Source organism: Corvus moneduloides, chromosome 24 (genome assembly GCF_009650955.1).
Source record: "Corvus moneduloides isolate bCorMon1 chromosome 24, bCorMon1.pri, whole genome shotgun sequence".
Taxonomy (NCBI): Eukaryota; Metazoa; Chordata; class Aves; order Passeriformes; family Corvidae; genus Corvus; species Corvus moneduloides.
This window is the reverse complement of record NC_045499.1, coordinates 4634458-4653237: the sequence shown is the minus strand read 5'-3', so window position 1 is coordinate 4653237 and position 18780 is coordinate 4634458. Positions and strand designations below refer to the sequence as shown.

Genomic DNA, 18780 nt, shown 5'->3' with positions numbered 1-18780 from the left:
TCTAAAATCCTTTTCCTTGTGTTTTTTTTGCCTCCCAGGTCAGAGCAGCGACTCCTGCTGTGAGACATGGATAGATTGCAAACATGTGGGGCGGCTACGACTCGCCCAGGACCCACTCGATCCTGAACCCGCAGAAGTGGCACTGCGTGGACTGCCACACCACCGAGTTCGCTCTGGGCCTGCCTCAAGTGCTCGCACGTGGCCTGCGGCCGCTACATCGAGGAGCACCGCCCTGAGGCACTTCCAGGAGACCCGGCACCCCTTGGCCATGGAAGTGCGACGACCTCTACGTCTTCTGTTACCTCTGCCAGGATTACGTCCTGAAACGACAACCCCGAGGGGGACCTGAAGCTGCTGAGGAGCTCCCTGTCGGCCATCAAGGGGCAGAGGAGCGGGAGGACGCTGCCGCTCCATGGCGCTTGGCAGAGGATGTGTGGAGGAGGAGCCCTCAGGGCCCAGTCCCAGATGCTCACGGGCGCTGTGGCACCGTGCGCCAGGCCCTGCTGGCGAGGGCGCTGCGCACCTGGATTCCACAAGAGCTCCCGGGGGCAGCTGAAATTAAAGGAAAAAAAACAGCTGGAGGAGCTGGAGAAGAAGAAGGGAAGCGGCTCGGCGGCGGCGGCAGGAGGTGAAGAGGCGGCTCCTGGAGGAGCTGAGCGAACACCCCGCCGAGGAAGAGGCGCCAGGCTGCTGTCCCACGTGCACAGGTGAGAGCTTGATCCCAAGGAAATTCAGGGAGGTGGGCACCGGCTTCCCCTACCTCAAGGCAGGTGCAGAGGCAGCAGATTGAAGCAGTTCTACTCAATCCGGCAGGCAGCCCCCTGATGACGCCCGGGGTGACGGGGCTGAGGGAACCATGGGCAACACTTGTTACATGAACTCCATCCTGCAGGTGCTCAGCCACCTCCAGAAGTTCCGAGAATGTTTCTTGACTCTTGATCTCTGTGAAACGGAAGAACTTTTAGCTAAAACTGTGAACGGGAGGGCAGGATGCCTGGCAAACTGGCAAGATGGCGCTGCTGCAAACGAGCCAGGGAAGCCTGACAAAGGTGGGATCGTCTGGCACGCAGAGCTCGCCAGCTGGCTTAAACGGGGGCTCCTCCATAAGCCGGAGTTTAGAACTGATCCAGCCCAAGGAGCCGAGCTCGAAGCACATCTCCCTGTGCCACGAGCTGCACACCCTCTTCAGAGTGATGTGGTCTGGCAAGTGGGCCCTGGTGTCCCCCTTTGCCATGCTGCACTCCGTGTGGAGCCTGATCCCCGCCGTTCCGCGGCTACGACCGCAGGACGCTCAGGAATTCCTCTTGCGAGCTGCTGGACAAGGTCCAGCAGGAAGCTGGAGTCCGAGGGGACCAAGCGCAGGATCCTCATCCCTTCCTCCGCAGAGGAAGCTCACCAAGCAGGTCCTCAAGGTGGTCAACACCATTTTCCATGGGCAGTTGCTGAGCCAGGTATGGAATTGCTTTTCCACGGGGACCGGTTGGAGCCGTTCCCAACGAGGAGCAAAGGCTCCGTGTGTTGAGGATCCCATCAAGGAGTGGCTTAGGAGCAATTCCCGAGAAAAAAACCCCCTTGGGTTGCTGTGCAGGTGCCATCATTTCCATCCTTGTCGCATTTATCCACAATTCACCCCCAGTTCTGCCACTTGAGGATGAAACCTGCACAAGTACAGAAATCCTGAGCTCTTGGTTTTAAGGTTTGAATGTGTTTTAAGGTGCCTTTGCATTCCTTTTGCCCCTTTCTGGTGGTGTTTCTGTGCCTGGGAACAACATGATGAGGCACCTCTGGTGCTTAAAGGACAAGCTCTTGTGTGACAATTTTTTTTTTTTGCCAGCACAAAAGACACTGAATGTTCTTAACAGAGGTTGTGTGGGGAGGTGAAAGCGCCTGTGGTGCTGTTTGGTCTCTTTTTCCTGTGCTGTTCCTTGTTGGAAATGTGTCATTCCCCACAAGGAAGAGCCCCAGAGTCCCAAAATCCCCCAGGGCATTTTGAAAGTCCCAGCTCCCTTTGCTTTCCAGGAGACATGAAACGGGAGCAGAACTGGTGGTTTGCCAGATCAGACACGAACTGTGCTCTCTGTGTGTTGTCAGGACAATTTCTGTCACCCTTCCTGAGCCACTGAGCTCAGCATTCCTTAGGACTTGGTGCATGTTGGAGAGATTTAAAAGGTGGATTTTTCCACTTAAAGCTTTTGGCTTTCAGGGAAAGGATGTCTGAAGTTGTGCTTCATGTAATTATAGAATAACCTGAGCTGGAAGGGACCCACAGGGATCAAATCCAACCCCTGGCCCTGCACAGACACCCCAAAATTCCCCCCTGGGCAGTGCCCAGCACCCTCTGGGGGAAGAACCTTTCCCATTATCCAACCTAAATCCCCCTGGCACAGCTCCAGCCGTTCCCTGGCTGCTGTCACAGAGAGCAGAGCTCAGGTTCGTTTGAATCATTTCCACTCTTAATTTCTCCTGGGCTCCTCCACGTTCTGTGCTCAGTTGTGTCTCTCAGCCCTTGGCTGGTGCATTGTGCTTGGGTCAGACCCTGTTGTGGTGCGAAGATACAAATCAGTGGAATTTATCTGCTGCTGAAATCCGCTATAAATAACTCCTGAGCTGTTTATTGTGCTCCTGGAACCCTGGTGTGCAAGTGCTGCGTTGAGTTTCAAACCCCCTTTAGTGCACTGAGCTCCTTTCCTGTCTGCTGGCTCCTCTTGTGGTCAGTGTTTGCCTCAGAGTTTAACTGGAGAGGCTGGAGGAGCCCTGAGGGAGCTGGGAAGGGCCTGGAGAAATCCTGAGGGAGCTGGGAAGGGTCTGAGGAAACCCTGAGGGAGCTGGGAAGGGCCTGGAGAAATCCTGAGGGAGCTGGGAAGGGGGCTGGAGAAATCCTGAGGGAGCTGGGAAGGGTCTGAGGAAATCCTGAGGGAGCTGGGAAGGGTCTGGAGAAATCCTGAGGGAGCTGGGAAGGGGCTGGAGAAATCCTGAGGGAGCTGGGGAGGGCCTGGAGAAGTCCTGAGGGATTTGGGGGAGCTCAGCCTGGAGCAAAGGAGGCTCAGGAGGGGCCTTGTCATTCCACAGCTCCTGCAGGAGGGGGCAGCCGGGGGGGATTTGGGATCTTATCGCAGGGAACAGGGACAGGAGGAGAGGGAACGGCCTCAGGCTGGGCCAGGGGAGCTCAGGTTGGAATTTCAGCAGGAATTTCCTCATGGAAAGGGTTGGAAAGGGCTGCCCAGGGAGGTTTGGAGTGGCCCATCCCTGGAGGTGCCACCTGGATGTGGCACTGAGTGCTCAGGGTGGGGATCGGGCACAGGTTGATGACCCTGGAGGGCTTTTCCAACCTCAGTAATTCCATGAAAACTTTTCCTGCTGCTATTTACGATGCACTGGGGTGACATAAGAAAACCAGCACACCTAAAATTGGTCCTTTCGGGCTCCTTCCATGAATAATTTTTACATAGCAGACAAATCATTAAAGGGAATTGGACACTCTGAATATTCAGGGAAAGAAAAGAGACTGTGGAAGGAAGGTTGGATGAAAAACGCTGACTTTTTGTAGCAGAAACCAGATCCCAGGTGCCTTTGCCCATCTGTGAGCTGGTGTTTTCTTCTGTTTGTCTGAGGAAGGAAATAAATCCCATAACAGTGAAGGATTTTCTGTTGAAAAAACGAGAAAGGAATTGAAATCATTTCAGACTGGACATAAAAAAGTATTTCCAGATCTTTGCCTGTGGAGCTGCTCTGCTTTTTTTTTGAGCCCCACCTCCCTCTGTCCCAGCTCCATCAGCTGCGTGTCCCTGTCCTCCCCCCGCAGGTCACCTGCAGGACGTGCAACTACAAATCCAACACGTGGAGCCCTTCTGGGACCTTTCCCTGGAATTCCCGGAGCGCTACCACTCCCTGGAGAAGGGGCTTGTCCCAAGTGCAGCAGGCTGAGTGCATGCTGACCGAGATGCTGGCCAAATTCACCGAGACCGAGGCCCTGGAGGGGAGGATCTACGCCTGTGACCAGGTGCAACAGTGAGTGGGTCTGGGCCTGTGCCCTGCCAGGGAGCACCTCCTGCGTGCCTGGAGACACGGATTGGGGCCTGCAAGTGGTGGGGAAATCTCCTTTTCCTGCCTGCTGCTGCTGGTTGGGTTCCTCCTGTTCGTGGGCTTCGGCACCTTTGGGCTCCGGTTTGGGTTCTGATGTGGCAATTTTTTTGGCTCTGATGGGCCATTTTTTGGCTGTGCCGTGTTATTTTTCGGTCTGAAACTGTCATTTTTTTTTTGGCCTCTGCCATGTCATTTTTTGCGTCTGATTGGGCCATTTTTTGGCTGTGCCGTGTTATTTTCGGTCTGAAATGTCATTTTTTGGCTCTGCGCCGTGTCATTTTTTGCATCTGATGGGCCATTTTTTTGGCTGTGCCGTGTCATTTTTCGGTGTTTGAAATGTCATTTTTTGCCCCTGCCTTGTCATTTTTTGGGCTCTGATGGGCCATTTTTTGGCTGTGCTGTGTCATTTTCTGATCTGAAATGTCATTTTTGTTGGCTGTGCCGTGACATTTTTCGATCTGAAATGTCACTTTTTGGCTCTGCACATATCATTTTTCAGTCTGAAATGTCATTTTTTGCCCCTGCCTTGTCATTTTTGCCTCTGCTGGGCCATTTTTTTGCCCCTGCACATGTCATTTTTTCCATCTGCCACATTCTCTCACCTCTGCCACCCAGCTAGCACAATTCCCCACAGGTTTAACCCGAGCATGTTCAGAGTTGCTCTCCCTTGTGTTGGAGAGGACTTCAAAAATTCTGGGGGTGAGAATTTTTTGGATGTCAAGGCAAAAGAAGGAGACTTTGCTCATCTCTTGCGTGGCAGGGAAAGGCTTTTCTCACACATCACCTCTGTGCTGCCTGTTCTTCAGTGAATCCCTGAGCAGAAATCAGAGTTCCCAAGGTGCCAGGTGGGAGTTTGAACTCTCATGGGCATTTTCTCTGGAAACACAGAGCTGGGAATACCCTGGGAATGTGTTACCATCACCCTGGGAGGTGTTTGCTGTGCTCAGCCAGAAGGTGATTCCTCCTTTTCCTGCAGCAGCTCGGAGTGAAAAGTCCTTTTATCCCTGAAAATCCCTTTATATCCTCACACAGGATTGAAATTCCTTGGAATTGGAATACTTCCCCATGCAGGTTTTTATGGCAAATGTTGATTCCCTCAGGAGGAAAATGCCCATGGTTTGAGTGGCAACCGAGCAGCTGGAGCAGCAAATATTGCAGGGATCTGTTCTCCATCAAATGGCAAATCTGTTACCAAACATCTTCCCAGAGTGTTGGGAAATAATCCCTGACTAGATGTGCTTGGAACAGAGCCAGATATGCCTGGAATCAATCCTGATCCACAAATTGTGCGAGTTCAGCTTCATCTTAACTCGGTTTGCTTTGATTTCTTTGGGAGGGGGAAAAAAAAAAAGAAATGAATTTTAATGGCTACTTCAGAATTAAATGGCTTTTAAGGGGATTGTGAATGCTGAGGAATTCTAAATGGCTGAGGGAGCGTTTTCCAGCTGGAAAAAGTCAGGGAAAAAGGCCCAAGTGCCAGGAGCAGTTGGGGCACTGCGTGGCAGACCTGCTGCAGGAGCAGCCCCCATCTGCTCTGAGCTGGGGCTGCACTGAGGGGCACAAATCCAATTAACAGGCTACAGTCCTGACTGGGAGCTCTGGCAGCCACCTGTCTTTCCTGGGAAGAGGAGGGAGGAATTCTCCCTCTTTTCCAGCTTTGCTGTTGCATTTTTGTGCCTTCTTTTAATCCTCTCGAGCTGCTGGAACCTGCTACTAAAGCTTCTGTGAGAAGCTCAAAGCAGCAGAGAGAATAAAACATCGAATATTTGTGTGCTGGAATTCACCTGCTGGAACTGCTGCAGCCCAGGATTATCTTTGGCCTGAGCTCTGGCTCAGTATTCCTGGTGTTTTTCCAGCAGGAACAGCTCACAGGTGACAAATGTTTGTGTGCTGAGGAGAAAGGGAGAGTTTTGATCCCCCAGAAGTTCCTGCTCTCTGGAGGGGATTCAGAAATGGTTATTCCTGTGGCCATCCCCGTGCTGGAATAAAAGAGTTCACCCTGTGCTGGTTTTTGTCTTTGGGAATGAATTGGATCCTAATAATCTTTGCCTTGGGGGTTTTGGGGTTGGTTGGTTTTTTTTTGGCAGGCAAACGGCGAAAGTCTTCTCCTAAACCTCTTGTTCTGAGCGAAGCTAAAAAGCAGTTGCTGATCTACAGACTACCTCAGGTCCTCCGGCTGCACCTTAAACGCTTCAGGTGAGCCACTGGGCCCTGATTTTTGGGGAAAAAGTGACCAAAAGTGGGCCTTTAACTTCCCTCAATTCCTGCCAAAGGCAGCTGTGTAACTTCTGAGCCATCAGCTTTGTGAACCCCCCTCATGCTGCCTGTTTGCAGGGTGTTTTCTGCCACAATTTAAGATTTTGTGCATATTAATCCTTAATTTCCTTGAGTTTTACTCGAGTTTTCAGGTGGCTTGGGAGGAGAAGTCAGTAAGTTGAGTGAAAGATTTGTTGAAGGTGGGAGACCGAGGGTTAAATGCCAATATTGGGTGTTTACCTGCTGAATAAAAAGCAGAAAAAGCTCAAAATATTAAAACAAGTTTCTAAAGTGGTTAGGCTGGATATGGGGGGGTTTTATTGGTAGAAATGAGCATTTTAAAGGTGGTCACAGGAGAAATCTGGCTCTACAGTATCCCGACTAGAACAAAAAATTATCAATGGCAGAAGGAGACCTCACCTAAAATAAAAATCACCAATAGCAGGAGACCCCACCTAAAATAAAAATCATCAATAGCAGGAGAAGACCCCACCTCAAATAAAAATGCACCAATAGCAGGAGACCCCACCTCAAATAGAAATCATCAATAGAAGGAGACCCCACCTCAAATAAAAATCACCAATAGCAGAGACCCCACCTCAAATAAAAGTCATCAGTGACAGAAGGAGACCTGACCTAAACCAAGAATCATCAATGGCACAGGGAGATCCCATCTAAACCAAAAAAAATTTATCAGGAGATCCCACCTAAAACAAAACCCCTCAAAGTCAGGAGACCCCATGTACAACCAGCACCCCGAACAGCAGCAGGAGCTCTGTGTGAGGGGTGGCTGCAGGGGATTTTGGGCTGAAAACCCAGGATTTAGTGCCACCCAGGGCCCCGAGCAGATGCCGAGCGTGCTCTTTGTGTTCGCAGGTGGTCTGAGCGCAATCACCGCGAGAAGATCGGGGTCCATGTCCTCTTTGAGCAGGTATTAAACATGGAACCTTACTGCTGCAGGGACTCTCTGTCCTCCCTTGCCACAGAGACCTTTGTCTATGACCTCTCGGCTGTGGTGATGCATCACGGGAAGGGGTTTGGCTCAGGGACACTACACAGCCTATTGCTACAACACGGAGGGAGGTGCGTGTGCTGGGACGGGGAAATCCCAACCCACCTCCTCTTCCCTCCCTCAGGATTCCTTGTGATGCCTTGATGAGGGCTACCTAAAAACAGAGATTAGACAAGAATAAGGGAATAAAGGGGTAGGTATTTATTTGAAAGGCCTTCAAAGGTACCCCGTGGGGAGCCTGAGGCTACTGCCGAGATGGACCTCGAGGTGGACCCCGAGGTGGACTCCAGGTCACGAGTTCTTCACCCTTTTATAGGTCACCCTTTTATAGGTTTGGTTCATTTGCATAGCAGCATCAATTCTCCAATTAAAGCTTCACTTAATGAGGTCATTTCCCCAAGCTTGCCCCCACTTTAGAGGGCTTTTGGTTTGTATTTTTGGGCCTAGGATGGTCTGGGTGTCCTGGGAGAGCGGGCCGGAGAGGCTTTGTTATGTGTGCCCAGCAGTGAACAGGCTGCAGGAAGCTCCTGGAAAAATATCAAAAGTTCAAAACCTAAGGCATCACTTGGAATCCCTCCCTGCCCTTGAGTAGTTTTGTCTCCACCCTCCCCCTCCTCAGTGTATTGCTGTTTTTTAATATTTTTGTGTCGTTTCTGGTTTTTTTCTTTGGGTGTGGGTGGGGGTTGTTGGGGAGCCTTTTCCTGCTGGCTGGGAACAGCATGAATGCTCCATTCTGCCAGGCAGAGGCACTCTGTGGAGCTGCTCCAGGATCCTTGGGATGAGGAGATGAACAGAAAGTGTTTTGAGGCTGGACAGGAACTATTCATGAATAACATCCGCAGGGGGCTGGCTGTGAGATCCCAGCAGCTGGATCGGGATTGACTCTGGCCTCCTGGCTGCACGAGCAGGGACAAATTGCCTGGCCCCAGGGAATTTTTTTTGTCTGCCTAATTGAGCTTTTTGGGCTGATTAAATGAAAATTTGCTATTTCTAAGCACCAGAAAAAAAAAAATATATATATATATAAAAAACATTTTCCAGGTTAGAGGAAAAGCCAGAGGTGCCTTTGTCTCCTGTGGATGTTTCCTGTGAGCAGTTCCAAAATCCAAAGGGATCCTGCCTCAGCTAAGAGCCTCTTTTTCCTTTTGTTTTCCCAGGGTTTTTGGGTGCAACTGCAATGACTCCAAACTGAATGTATGTAGCGTGGAGGAGGTGTGCAAGACCCAGGCCTACATCCTCTTCTACACTCAGAGAACAGTGCAGGACAAAGCAGAAATCTCAGAAAAACAACTCCAAGCTCAGGTGCCACCCAAAACCAGTGACAAGGACAGAAGACTGACATTCCCATGATGGGGAGGGGGGGACACTCCCAGCTTCTTTTGGGAACCATTGGGTGTTCATCTACCCCCTGTTGGTGGGGAAAACCCACTGGCTGCAGGAATGGGCTCAGAGCAGGATGTTTGTCTGGGAAAGCCTCTGGAGCTGGTTCTGGTTGTTGGCAGAATCTTGGCTTTCAAGTGTCTTGTTGGCTCCCCCCCCAAAAAAAAACCACCACGAAATTAGGAAGTTTGATGCTTTTCATTCATCCCCTGTCAAAGAGGAATGAGCACAAGCAGAGAAACAGGAGAATCCACCTGCCTCCAACACCCTTCAATCCCTAAAAATCCCGATCCAACTCCAAGAGGAGCAGGTACAGTACCCTCCTCGACCTCGAGTGGCCAGCCTTGCCAGGTGAATCCCAGTCCCTGGGAAGGAGCTGGCTGCTCCCAGAGCTCTTCCTGCTGGAGAAAGGTTTCCATTCTCCTCAATCCTTCCCTCTGCTGCCCCCCTGACACCGATTTCTGTGCCCTGGGAGAAGCTTTGCCAGCAGCTCTGTGTGTCAGTGGTGCTGGGGCTGTGCCACACTCCGGGGTTTCTTCCTGTGGGCTGAACTCAGCTGGCAGCTGAATTCCCTCCAAATGGGATTTTAATGCAGTTCTGCTCTGGAGAAAATGTGTTTTAACACCCCAAAAATGTGTTTTAACACACAAAAATGTGTTTTAACACACACACACAAAAAAAAAAAAAACCCAGGAATGTCCTTGTGTGCCATCTCTGTGTGGCAGCCAAACCAAAGCCTGTGCCCAGGTTTCTGCTGGCATCACCAGGATTGGGAAGAGTTTGGGAAAGCTGTGGGAGCAGAAGTTGGAATTGGGGAGGCAAATTCCTGCTTTTTTGTACAAACGTGGTTGGTTTTCCTCAGGGGAATGGGGGTGGTGGGAATGGCACAGTGAGGGGGGGGTTCTGTCACTGCTTTTGGGGTGAAAAAGCAGTGAAAAATGTCACTTAATTGTGGTGGTCACAAGGGTGGTGCCCAGATCCTTTGAGGTCTCTATTCCTTGCAGGGCACCCAAGGGGGAAGGAATGTAGTGAAATCCCAAATAATTCCACGTGGAGTTGCAGAGGCTACAAAAAACCCCCCAACAACAACAACAACAAAACAAAAAAAAACAAAGTTTGTCTCTGAAATCAGCCTGATTTTGGAATTCTGTGGAATCACAGAGCACTTAGTGGACTATCCAGAGTCACTTCTCAGCCTACAGTTGCACCTCAGGTGTGGTTTTTTGTAGTTTTGGGGCTTGGCTGTTCACGTTTCACGTTTTAATCTGAATATTAGACCTGATGTCTGTTCATCTGGGTTATTTTTTTAAGTGGTTACAGGTGAAATAACCTAAAATAGGAGGGTTTTAAAAAAAAAGGAAAAAAAAAAAAAAAAAAAAGTTCCATTTCCAGGCAGGGAAGTTCTCAAAGTTTTTCTCCTCCTCCCTTTTTTCCTCCCTTTGTCCTGTCAGATAAACACAAGCTGCCAACCTTGGTTGTTGTGGGGGAAAGGCTCCCAAATCCCACTCTTTTCTGGGATTTTGAACCTCCTGTCCCCCTAAAAATTCCCATTTCCCATATTCCCACCAAGATGCTGCCTTCTGAGCCTAAAAGAAATGTCTTTTTTAACAATTAAATATCATTTTGGGGTCATATTCTCCTATTTTTTTGTTTGCAACAGTGCTGATAAAAAGGTTTGGGTTTGGTTCCCTAAATGCAGCAGGATCTTGGCAGGATTCCTTACGAATGTCTCGGAATTTACTGCCTCAAAGGTGAATTAAATTTGGATTTTTAGGGGTTTTTTTACAACATCCAAGCCTTGCCTGGCCTGGAAAATCTGTCAGATCAAGGAGGAAAAATTCCAGTGGGGTTTTTTAGGATGGGAATCATTTCTGTCCAACCCTGATGTTAATTCCTGGTTTAGAAATGGGGGAAAAAACCCCCAAAAATCAATTCATAATCCTGGGCACCCCCAAAAATCAATTATAATCACTAACTGTACATGGAGTGAATGTGTTTGCAGGATTCCCTGTGAGCCTGGCAGCTTCCTGAGCAGCACTTCCATGGATTTTTGTGTCTGTCACCCCAACACTGCTCCATTTATTGCAGCTGGATCCTGGGGCATCCTAAAACCCTCTCAATTCCTGAATTTAAATCATCAAAAATCCGCATGAATTCCACATCCAGTTAATGATTCTTGATTGATTTCTGGGGTGCCTTTAGGCTGCTCCCAAACTCGAGCCCCAGCTTTCCATCCGGGGAGGGAACGAGGATGAATTCCCAGTAAAACCTTTCCTTACAAAGCTGCTTTTCCATGCAGGATGGCAGGATTCTGCTGCCTGTGGAGAACTCAGTGAGGCAGAGCTAAAGCTGATCTGCAGCACTTAAAAAAAAAGAAAAAACAAAGTTAATCCCAGCCTAAATTCCAGGGCTCCTGGCAGGGAGATGTTGGGCAGGAGAGGAGTTTTCCCTCATTGTGGAATCCCCTGGCAAACAGGAAGGATGTGATTCCTTGGGATAGAAGAGCCAGGCCTGGAGTTTGGGGTGGATTCCACAAACTCCCATTTTTCTGGAGTTTTTTCAGCCGTTCTAAATCAGATTTCTCTGCGTTTTTTCAGCGGTTTTAAGTCAGAACAGCCTCAGATTTCTGCTCCAAGTTCACTTCCTTATGTCACTGAGGGTGCCAGGCCTGAGTATCCTCCTCAAGGACATTCCCAGGTGGCAGCAAGTGACAAGAGAATCCAATTAATTAATTAAGGGCTACAAATGAAGGGCCTTGAGGAGCGGGGGTGAGGGCACTTGGCTTGTTCAGATGGAGAGGAGGAGGAGGAGGAGGAGAACTCACTGGGCTCCTCCTGAGGGATGATCCTTGTGGGTCCCTTCCAGCTCGGGATATTCCATCATTCCTGGCTATTCCTGGCTCTGTCCAGCTGGCTCCTCACCAGCTTTTCTTGCAGCCAGGTTTGTTCCCAACACCTCCAAATCACCTCCTGGATCCATGGCATGGCCTGGCCCCAGCCTGACCCACGGCTGGGGGGGGATTAGTGGGAGCAAATTAAAACTGAGATTAAAGGGCCTGAAACGTCCTAATTAATCCCCTTTTCCCGCAGAAACTGTGTCTGCATAACTGCCATTATCCCGACTTCAAAGGCAATTTCAGTTTCCTTACAGGAGGTTCCAACACCAGCTTTGAAAACAGCATTTTTAAGGATTTTTATGGGGAGTAGAGTGAGGGTTTTTTGTGAGGGAGGGGGGCACACGAGCGGCAGTTCTGTCCCCAAAGCTGAGGGGCAGCTGCTTCAGGAGAATGTCCCAAACTCAAACTCCTGTGAAAATGTCCAAAGAATGTGAAGCCATTCTGAATCCCACTGCCAGAGCTCGGGGCTGGGAGCTGCTCCTGCTCCTCCACAGCACCTTGGAGGAGCTGGGGTGTAACCTGTGAGTAAATCACAGCCACAACTCCCAGCTGGGGCTCTGCCCTGTGACAGCTCAGCCCGGGGCACTCAATGCTATGCAACACCCAAAGGCTTCTCCTCCCACCACAGCCATCATTCCTTCACCTATCCCAGCTTTACACAGACATTTCCCAGGAAAACTCCATGGTTGGAGTTTCCCCCGGGCTCATCCCAGTCTGGATTTTCCCTGGCAGCAGCAGCTGATGGGTCCCAGGGGCTGGGCTCGTCCCTCTGGCTCTCGGGTGGTGAAATATAAATCATGTTTTTATGATTTTTTTTGTAAATCTTTACTCTTTTTACACCTTGTTTTTGTAAGCTGAAGTTTCTTATTAAAAAAAAAAAAAAAAAACCAACAACAAAAACCAGAATTCCCAGCGGGTCCTGTTGTTATTCCATAAACTTTAATAAACATCTGGGGGCGGGGGGGTACAGGAGGAAATTCCGTGCACGTCCTCGAGGAAACAATTCCCGAAGGAACAAGTGGGAAACCGATTCTCCCTCTCAGCATTCACCTTCTGTCCTTGTCACTGCTCCAGGCAGGACAGGCGGGATCAGAGCAGCCCCACGGCTCCGGTCCTGGCGGGAGGGCGAGCTCTGCTCCCGGCAGCTCCGGCTCCTTCCTGGGACAGGGATTCAACACCATCAGGGGAGGTGGTTCTGCCACGGGGCAGCTTCAAAACCCTCTGTAAAAGAGGGGTTTCTGTGGGGTTTGGGGCCCCCTGGGGTGGGCTCAGCCCTGATTTGTGTCACCTGGGGCGGGTCACGATGAGTTTGGGGGGGTTTGTTCAGCCTCGAGGCCTCAGGGGGCCTGCAGCTCCTCCTGAGGGGATATTCCATAATTTGGAGTCCCTCCGAACTCTGGTGAGCAGGGGACAGCACCCAGGGAACGGCTGGAGCTGTGCCAGGGGATTTAGGTCGGATAATGGGAAAGGTTCTTCCCCAGAGGTGCTGGGCACTGCCCAGGCTCCCCAGGGAATGGGCACAGCCCCGAGGCTGCCAGAGCTCCAGGAGTGTTGGGACAGCGCTGCCAGGGATGCCCAGGGGGGGATTTTGGGGTGTCTGTGCAGGGCCAGGGGTTGGATTTGATCCCTGTGGGTCCCTTCCAACTTGGGACATTCCACAATCCCACCCCCATGGAGCCTCCCAGCCCGTCAGTGCCCTCACGCCAGGGATGCTGACCGGTGCTATGGGACGGGCTGTGGGGCCATCAGGTCGATGTCCGTCAGGTTCCGGGCGACCCAGACCCCGGCGGCGAACAGCCCCAGGTTCACACAGCAAGGTTCCTGCAATCATAAAATCCCAAAATCATTGAGGTTGGAAAGACCTTGGGGAAGTTCATCCGAGTCCAAGCTGTGCCTGATCCCCACCTTGTGCCCAGCCCAGAGCCCTCAGTGCCACATCCAGGTGGCACCTCCAGGGATGGGCACTCCAAACCTCCCTGGGCAGCCCCTGCCAAGGCCTGGCCGCCTCTTTCCATGAGGAAAATTCCTGCTGAAATTCCAACCCTGAGCCTCCCCTGGCCCAGCCTGAGGCCGTTCCCTCTCCTCCTGTCCCTGTTCCCTGCGATAAAATCCCAAATCCCCCCCCGGCCTGCCCCCTCCTGCCAGGGAGCTGGTGGAATGACAAGGCCCCTCCTGAGCCTCCTTTTCTCCAGGCTGAGCCCCCCCAGGTCCCTCAGGATTTCTCCAGCCCCATCCCAGCTCCGCTCCCTTCCCTGGACTCCTCCAGCCCCTCCGTGTCCCCCCTGAAGTGCGGAGCCCAGAACTGGACACGGGGATTGCGGCCCCTCACAGCGCCCAGCACTGACGGACAGCCCCTGCCCTGCTCCTGCCGGACACGCTGCTCCTGCCACCGGCCGGGGACAGACACCGGGCTCCCGATCCCGATCCCAACTCCGACCCCTATTCCAGTGCCCGCCTCGATCCCGACCGTCATCTCGGCCCCGTTCCCGGTCCCGACCTGCGGAAGTCGTTGCGGTCGGTGGCGAAGCGGAACGCGCTCCGCAGCCACGCGCGGATGCCCCGCGGCGGGGCCGCCACGGCTCCCGCTGTTCCTGTTCCTGCTGCTCCTGTTCCTGCTGCTCCTCCTGCTCCTCCTCCCGCCGCCGCCGCCGCCGCCATTACTGCCGCCTGCCCGCGCCGCGCGATGACGGAGGCGACGACCTGTGACGTCACATGCGACGCGTGACGTCGTCGCCGGCGCGCGCCGTGCCACGTGCGGGCGGGCACCGGGAGCGGGATGGGAACCGGGACCTGGATCTGGGCCGGGATGGGAACCGGGACCGGGATGGGAACCGGGACCTGGATCTGGGCCGGGATGGGAACCGAGACCGGGATGGGAACCTGGACCGGGATGGGAACCGGGACCTGGATCGGATCGGAATGGGAACCGGGACCGGGATGGGAACCTGGACCTGGATCTGGACCTCGAGCGGGATGGGAACCGGGACCGGGATGGGAACCTGGACCGGGATCGGATCGGAACCGGGATGGGAACCTGGGCCTGGATCGAATCGGGAGCGGGATGGGAACCTGGACCGGAACCGGATCGGGAGCGGGATGGGAACCTGGACCTGGATCGAATCGGGAGCGGGATGGGAACCTCGACCTGGACTAGGAACGGGGTTGGGACCGGGACCGGGACCGGGGCCTGTACCCGGAGGTCCCGGTGGAGCCCCAAACCCAGGAGTTGCACACTGGGGTGCTCCGCGTGTCCCACCATGCCGTGGGGTCTTTAAGGATTCCTTAAGGATCCTGTGTGGGATGAGGACTGTGGTTATAGTGAGGTTTATTCTTCTTATTATATAAAGCTTTTGCAATCAAACGAACTTATTCTTGCACAGGATTTCTGGAATTCACAGTGTTTCTGTTACTCCCATTTCCCTGCTCCGTGGGAGCTGGTTATCCTCTTCTTTGGGGACACGCCAAGCCAGGCTTGGGTAAGACCTGGATCCGTGGGGACATCCGGCCACACTGTCCCTCCATCCGGGCTGCAGCCGGATTCCCTCCCCACATGCCAGCGAGCTAATTGATCCACCCAGCCAGCAAATTGATTTATGGCAATTAGGGACTCTCATTAAGGGACCAGCTGGAGAGCCGGGCGTTACCTGCCCGGCGGGAGCAGCCGTGGGAAGCCGCCAGCGCACCACATCGTGTTAGGGTTTTGGGAGGGTTTTACTTCACTTCAGGCTTGGGGTTTTCCCGTTCACCCCCTTCCGTTGTTGACATTTGGGATCAGCGAGTTCACCCCGAGGCTCCCTTTTCTCCCGCCTCCTTCGCTGACATTTGGGATCTGAGCTCAACCGGAACCTCCCTTTTTCTTCCTTATCTCCTCCTCCCACGTTCTTGCAAGGTCACGCACTGTCCTCACCTCCATGTGGATGCAGGAATTCGCATGGCCGGGCGGACCAGTTCAGACCAGTTCGTTATCAGAGCGTCCCAGCCAAACCCCCAACTGCTGCCGCGGATGTTCCCGGGCCAGGGGAAGGTGATAAAGCCACCGAGGGCAGGGCGGGATGGCGCTGCCTTGAACCAACACATCGGCCCCGGGAGCGCCCTTCCCAGTGGGAAATGCAGGGGGATAGGGGGGAGGAGAGGCTGGAGGCGCCTGGCTGGCCCGGGATGTTATAAGTTTTGTAATCAAGTAATAACACACTTTAATTTTCTTAGATGGAATTTAGTAATAATTAAGCAAGTAGAATGTGAGCAAAAGCAGCGCTGGGTGACAGGGGAGTCTCCGCTCCACCAACTGCCACACGCTTCTAGTTGTGGGCAGAGTTTTTGTATTTTCGTACTTCCGTATTCGTGTCTTTCTGTCGTCCTTCCGTTTCTCACTAGTGGTTAGTTCTGCGCATGTATTTTTAGTTGCTAGGGGTCTTTTCTGCCTCCGGGTGGGCTTTGGGAGGAAGTAGGGAGTCTTCCTCTTGTATCCTTTTCATGACCTTCATCTTTCTCTTCCATATTTGGTATAATATCTCTTTACTTACATAACTTATAAGCGGAAGCAGTACTTATTTGGCAGTACATATTTTACAAGCTGCAAAGACACATCTTTGGCAATTCATATGGTTCCGGTTATATGGCGTAATTCTGCAAGTGTATCCTCCTTCAACCACAGAGGAGAACTCATCTACCTCCATAGTTTAATAAACATTTGCAGCTTTTAACAACTCCCCCCTTTTTCTTTTGAACCTTTATTGTTTATTAAACTATGTCGGTTTCCTCCTCCTTTATCTTCTTCCAACACCACTCACATCTATTATTACAATCACAAAATCTTATTCCATTTTTGCACAGCAACAATCGTATATTGGTTGTTTGGAATCACATTCGCAGTACTCATTTTCATCTTTTTCAGACACAGCTTGGTATCTCGCATTAGTTGTTAAAATTAACTATTTGGTTATATTGAATCTTTCGTTTATGAACCGCAACACATACCGGATAATGCATGGTCCAAACATAAGTCCTAAAATAATTATTATCAGGGGTCCCGCTAAGGCAGACAACAGAGTCGTTAACCAAGGGGTGGCACTGAACCATCCTTCGTACCATGATTTACTCATTTCCCGATCTTTTTTCCGTTGTCTAATCGTTTTCGGAGTTCGGACATAGAGTCTTTTACGACTCCAGTATGGTCTGCGAAGGAGCAACATTCTTCTTGTAGTGCAACACATAATCCTCCTTCTTTAAGGAATAATAAGTCTAGTCCCCTTCGATTTTGTAATACTACTTCTGAAAGTGATTTAACTGAAGTAGCTAGGTTTTCAATGGACTGTTCTATTGGCCCCAGATCTTCGTCTACAGCTGTTTGTAACTTTTGAATTTCAGTACTTTTGACTATAGAAGCAACACCTGTGCCCGCCCTCACTCCTCCTGCGATTAATAAAGTCGCTAATGTTATTGCAGTCAGGGGTTCTCTCTTTTGTCTGCTTAGGTCCCCTTCAAAATGATTCATTATCTCTTCAGAAGTATGGTACATTAATCGTGGAACTATCATAACTTGCACACAGAATTGTTGTGATGCATTTAGTACTTTAATTGATAAACAAGGTGTTAATCCTATGTCTGAACAAACCCACTTTGCCCCAGAAGTGGGTATTATCCACTTGTTAGATTCATTTTTCTTTGTTTCGATTCTATGTCTAGTAATGGTACTATTACACAAAAATTTGTATTGTTCAGGTACTGCTCCAAGCATTTCCCTTTTCCAGTTATACTTTGTATTGTGATTCCTTGGGTGTAATTTTTCTGCTCACTCCAAGAGCACTCTCGTGGGTTTGTTCCATTGGACCACTGGACTTTATTAGTTTTTCCTATAGCTTCATAATAGGGTGGCTTACGCTATAACATAACCAACAATCTTCGGTTAGGTTTGGTCTGGATTTGTTTAAGGCCTGGTACGATGCCTGCATCAATTCCAAAAAGGATCTCCATTTCGTTTTTGGGGCTAGTCAGTTTTCCTACCTGAAAGCTCTCAGAGGTATTTTTAGGGTCCTTGGTTGGATTTGTTGTTGGTTAAATTAGCAGTATTGGGGCTTCTTATATTTGTGAGTGTAGACTGTGGAGGCTGCTTGATGTCATTATTTGGCCCAATGGGAGCTGGGTCGTGCGGGATTCTTTCCTTAATTATTTTGAATATACTTCCTCTATCTGCTCCTGGTTCCCAGAATCTTATTCCCCACATTTTCCCTACGAGCCAATGTTGGCTTCAGGGTTTAGTATGAATATTTCTATTCTCCAGCAAGTGTGGGAAGGCCCGCAGGACCCCTGTACTGTTCCATCATACCCATGTTTGGGCTTTTTACATCCGGGGGGGTCCCCATTCTATTTTTATGTTTTTGTCCTGTGGGGATGGTGTCCAATCTGAAGCGACGGTTTCACATCCCCAATATCCACAGAAAAAGTGCCCTGGGTAATTGCAGTATGATTTCCCTGGGTTAGATGCCGGACAAACATAAAATGCTTACATTGAGTTTGTCTCTTTATGGTCTCAGGAGACCCTGGGATGGTTATTAGTGAATACAGATGAACTGTGAAGTTCCATTGTCCGGGTCCTGTTCGGGTTTGTATCACTTTGCTATCTACCACATTAATAAGTTTCCATAACATAGGTTCATGTGGGTTTCCAGCTTCAACCAGCCTCACAGGCTTACTTAGGGTGACAGAGAAAAGGAGGAAGAGCCATTGGTGATATTTTCCTCGCTTGAGCATTAGGCAACTTTTCCTCCCCGGGTTACCTCCTCTGCCTCGCTCGTCAACCGGGTTGCATCCAGCTACGAGGTGTCTCATCTTCTCGGCAGCAGGGGTTTCCTATTCAGGGAAGGGAACTTGTGCCTTCGATTACTCAAGGTCTGGTCTGGTTTATCTCTTCCCTTTCCTGTATCCTTTGCACTGACTTTTTATGATATGTGATTCTAGTTGGGCGGTGAGCTGCAACCCACACCTCAAATCCCAATGCAGGATTGCTAATTGAAATTGTTCAGCTGATTCAAAGAGTTTATGTTCTACTATTCGCTCCCTTCTCTCTTGATATATTATTTGCCGCCTGAATCTCCGTTCACAATAATACCACCAATTATAAAGGGACGCCCTGCGGACCTTTATCACTTGCGAG

General features: G+C 50.8%; 2 protein-coding genes across 3 annotated transcripts; one reads left to right on the top strand and one right to left on the bottom strand.

The window, feature by feature from the left end:
• Positions 1 to 76: 76 nt before the first annotated feature.
• USP49 (ubiquitin specific peptidase 49) lies at positions 77 to 11282 on the top strand (the record flags this gene model as incomplete). The annotated part of the gene is given in 27 exon segments (XM_032132744.1): positions 77 to 112; positions 114 to 167; positions 169 to 228; positions 230 to 277; positions 279 to 323; positions 325 to 474; positions 476 to 490; positions 492 to 527; positions 529 to 600; positions 602 to 655; positions 657 to 677; positions 679 to 708; positions 710 to 748; positions 750 to 851; positions 854 to 1045; positions 1047 to 1265; positions 1267 to 1335; positions 1337 to 1381; positions 1383 to 1451; positions 3803 to 3836; positions 3839 to 3909; positions 3911 to 4000; positions 4002 to 4008; positions 6171 to 6279; positions 7216 to 7384; positions 7386 to 7426; positions 8509 to 11282. Coding segments are annotated over 27 exon segments (2070 nt in total), but the record flags the coding sequence as incomplete, so codon positions are not given.
• A 1251-nt stretch (positions 11283 to 12533) lies between these two features.
• On the bottom strand, positions 12534 to 14311 carry TOMM6 (translocase of outer mitochondrial membrane 6). Of its 2 annotated transcripts, none has more exons than XR_004244339.1 (3): positions 14125 to 14311; positions 13345 to 13448; positions 12534 to 12785 (listed from the first exon to the last, which is right to left on the bottom strand). XR_004244339.1 is itself a non-coding variant. In XM_032132746.1 (3 exons), exons 1-2 carry the CDS (start codon positions 14283 to 14285, stop codon positions 13350 to 13352), a joined length of 258 nt encoding a protein of 85 aa, XP_031988637.1. In that variant the 5' UTR covers positions 14286 to 14300; the 3' UTR covers positions 12534 to 12785; positions 13345 to 13349. The 2 variants fall into 2 exon arrangements, 1 of the variants encoding a protein (XP_031988637.1); XM_032132746.1 differs by having other exon boundaries at positions 13345 to 13444; positions 14123 to 14300.
• Between the last annotated feature and the right edge of the window lie 4469 nt (positions 14312 to 18780).

Excerpts from the sequence above, each read along its gene's own strand:
- TOMM6 (XM_032132746.1), bottom strand. The coding sequence starts at position 14,285 with ATGGCGGCGGCGGCGGCGGCGGGAGGAGGAGCAGGAGGAGCAGCAGGA. Across the intron at positions 13,445-14,122 it reads CCGCAACGACTTCCGCAGGT|CTTGCTGTGTGAACCTGGGG; the intron begins CGGGACCGGGAA and ends GATTGCAGGAAC.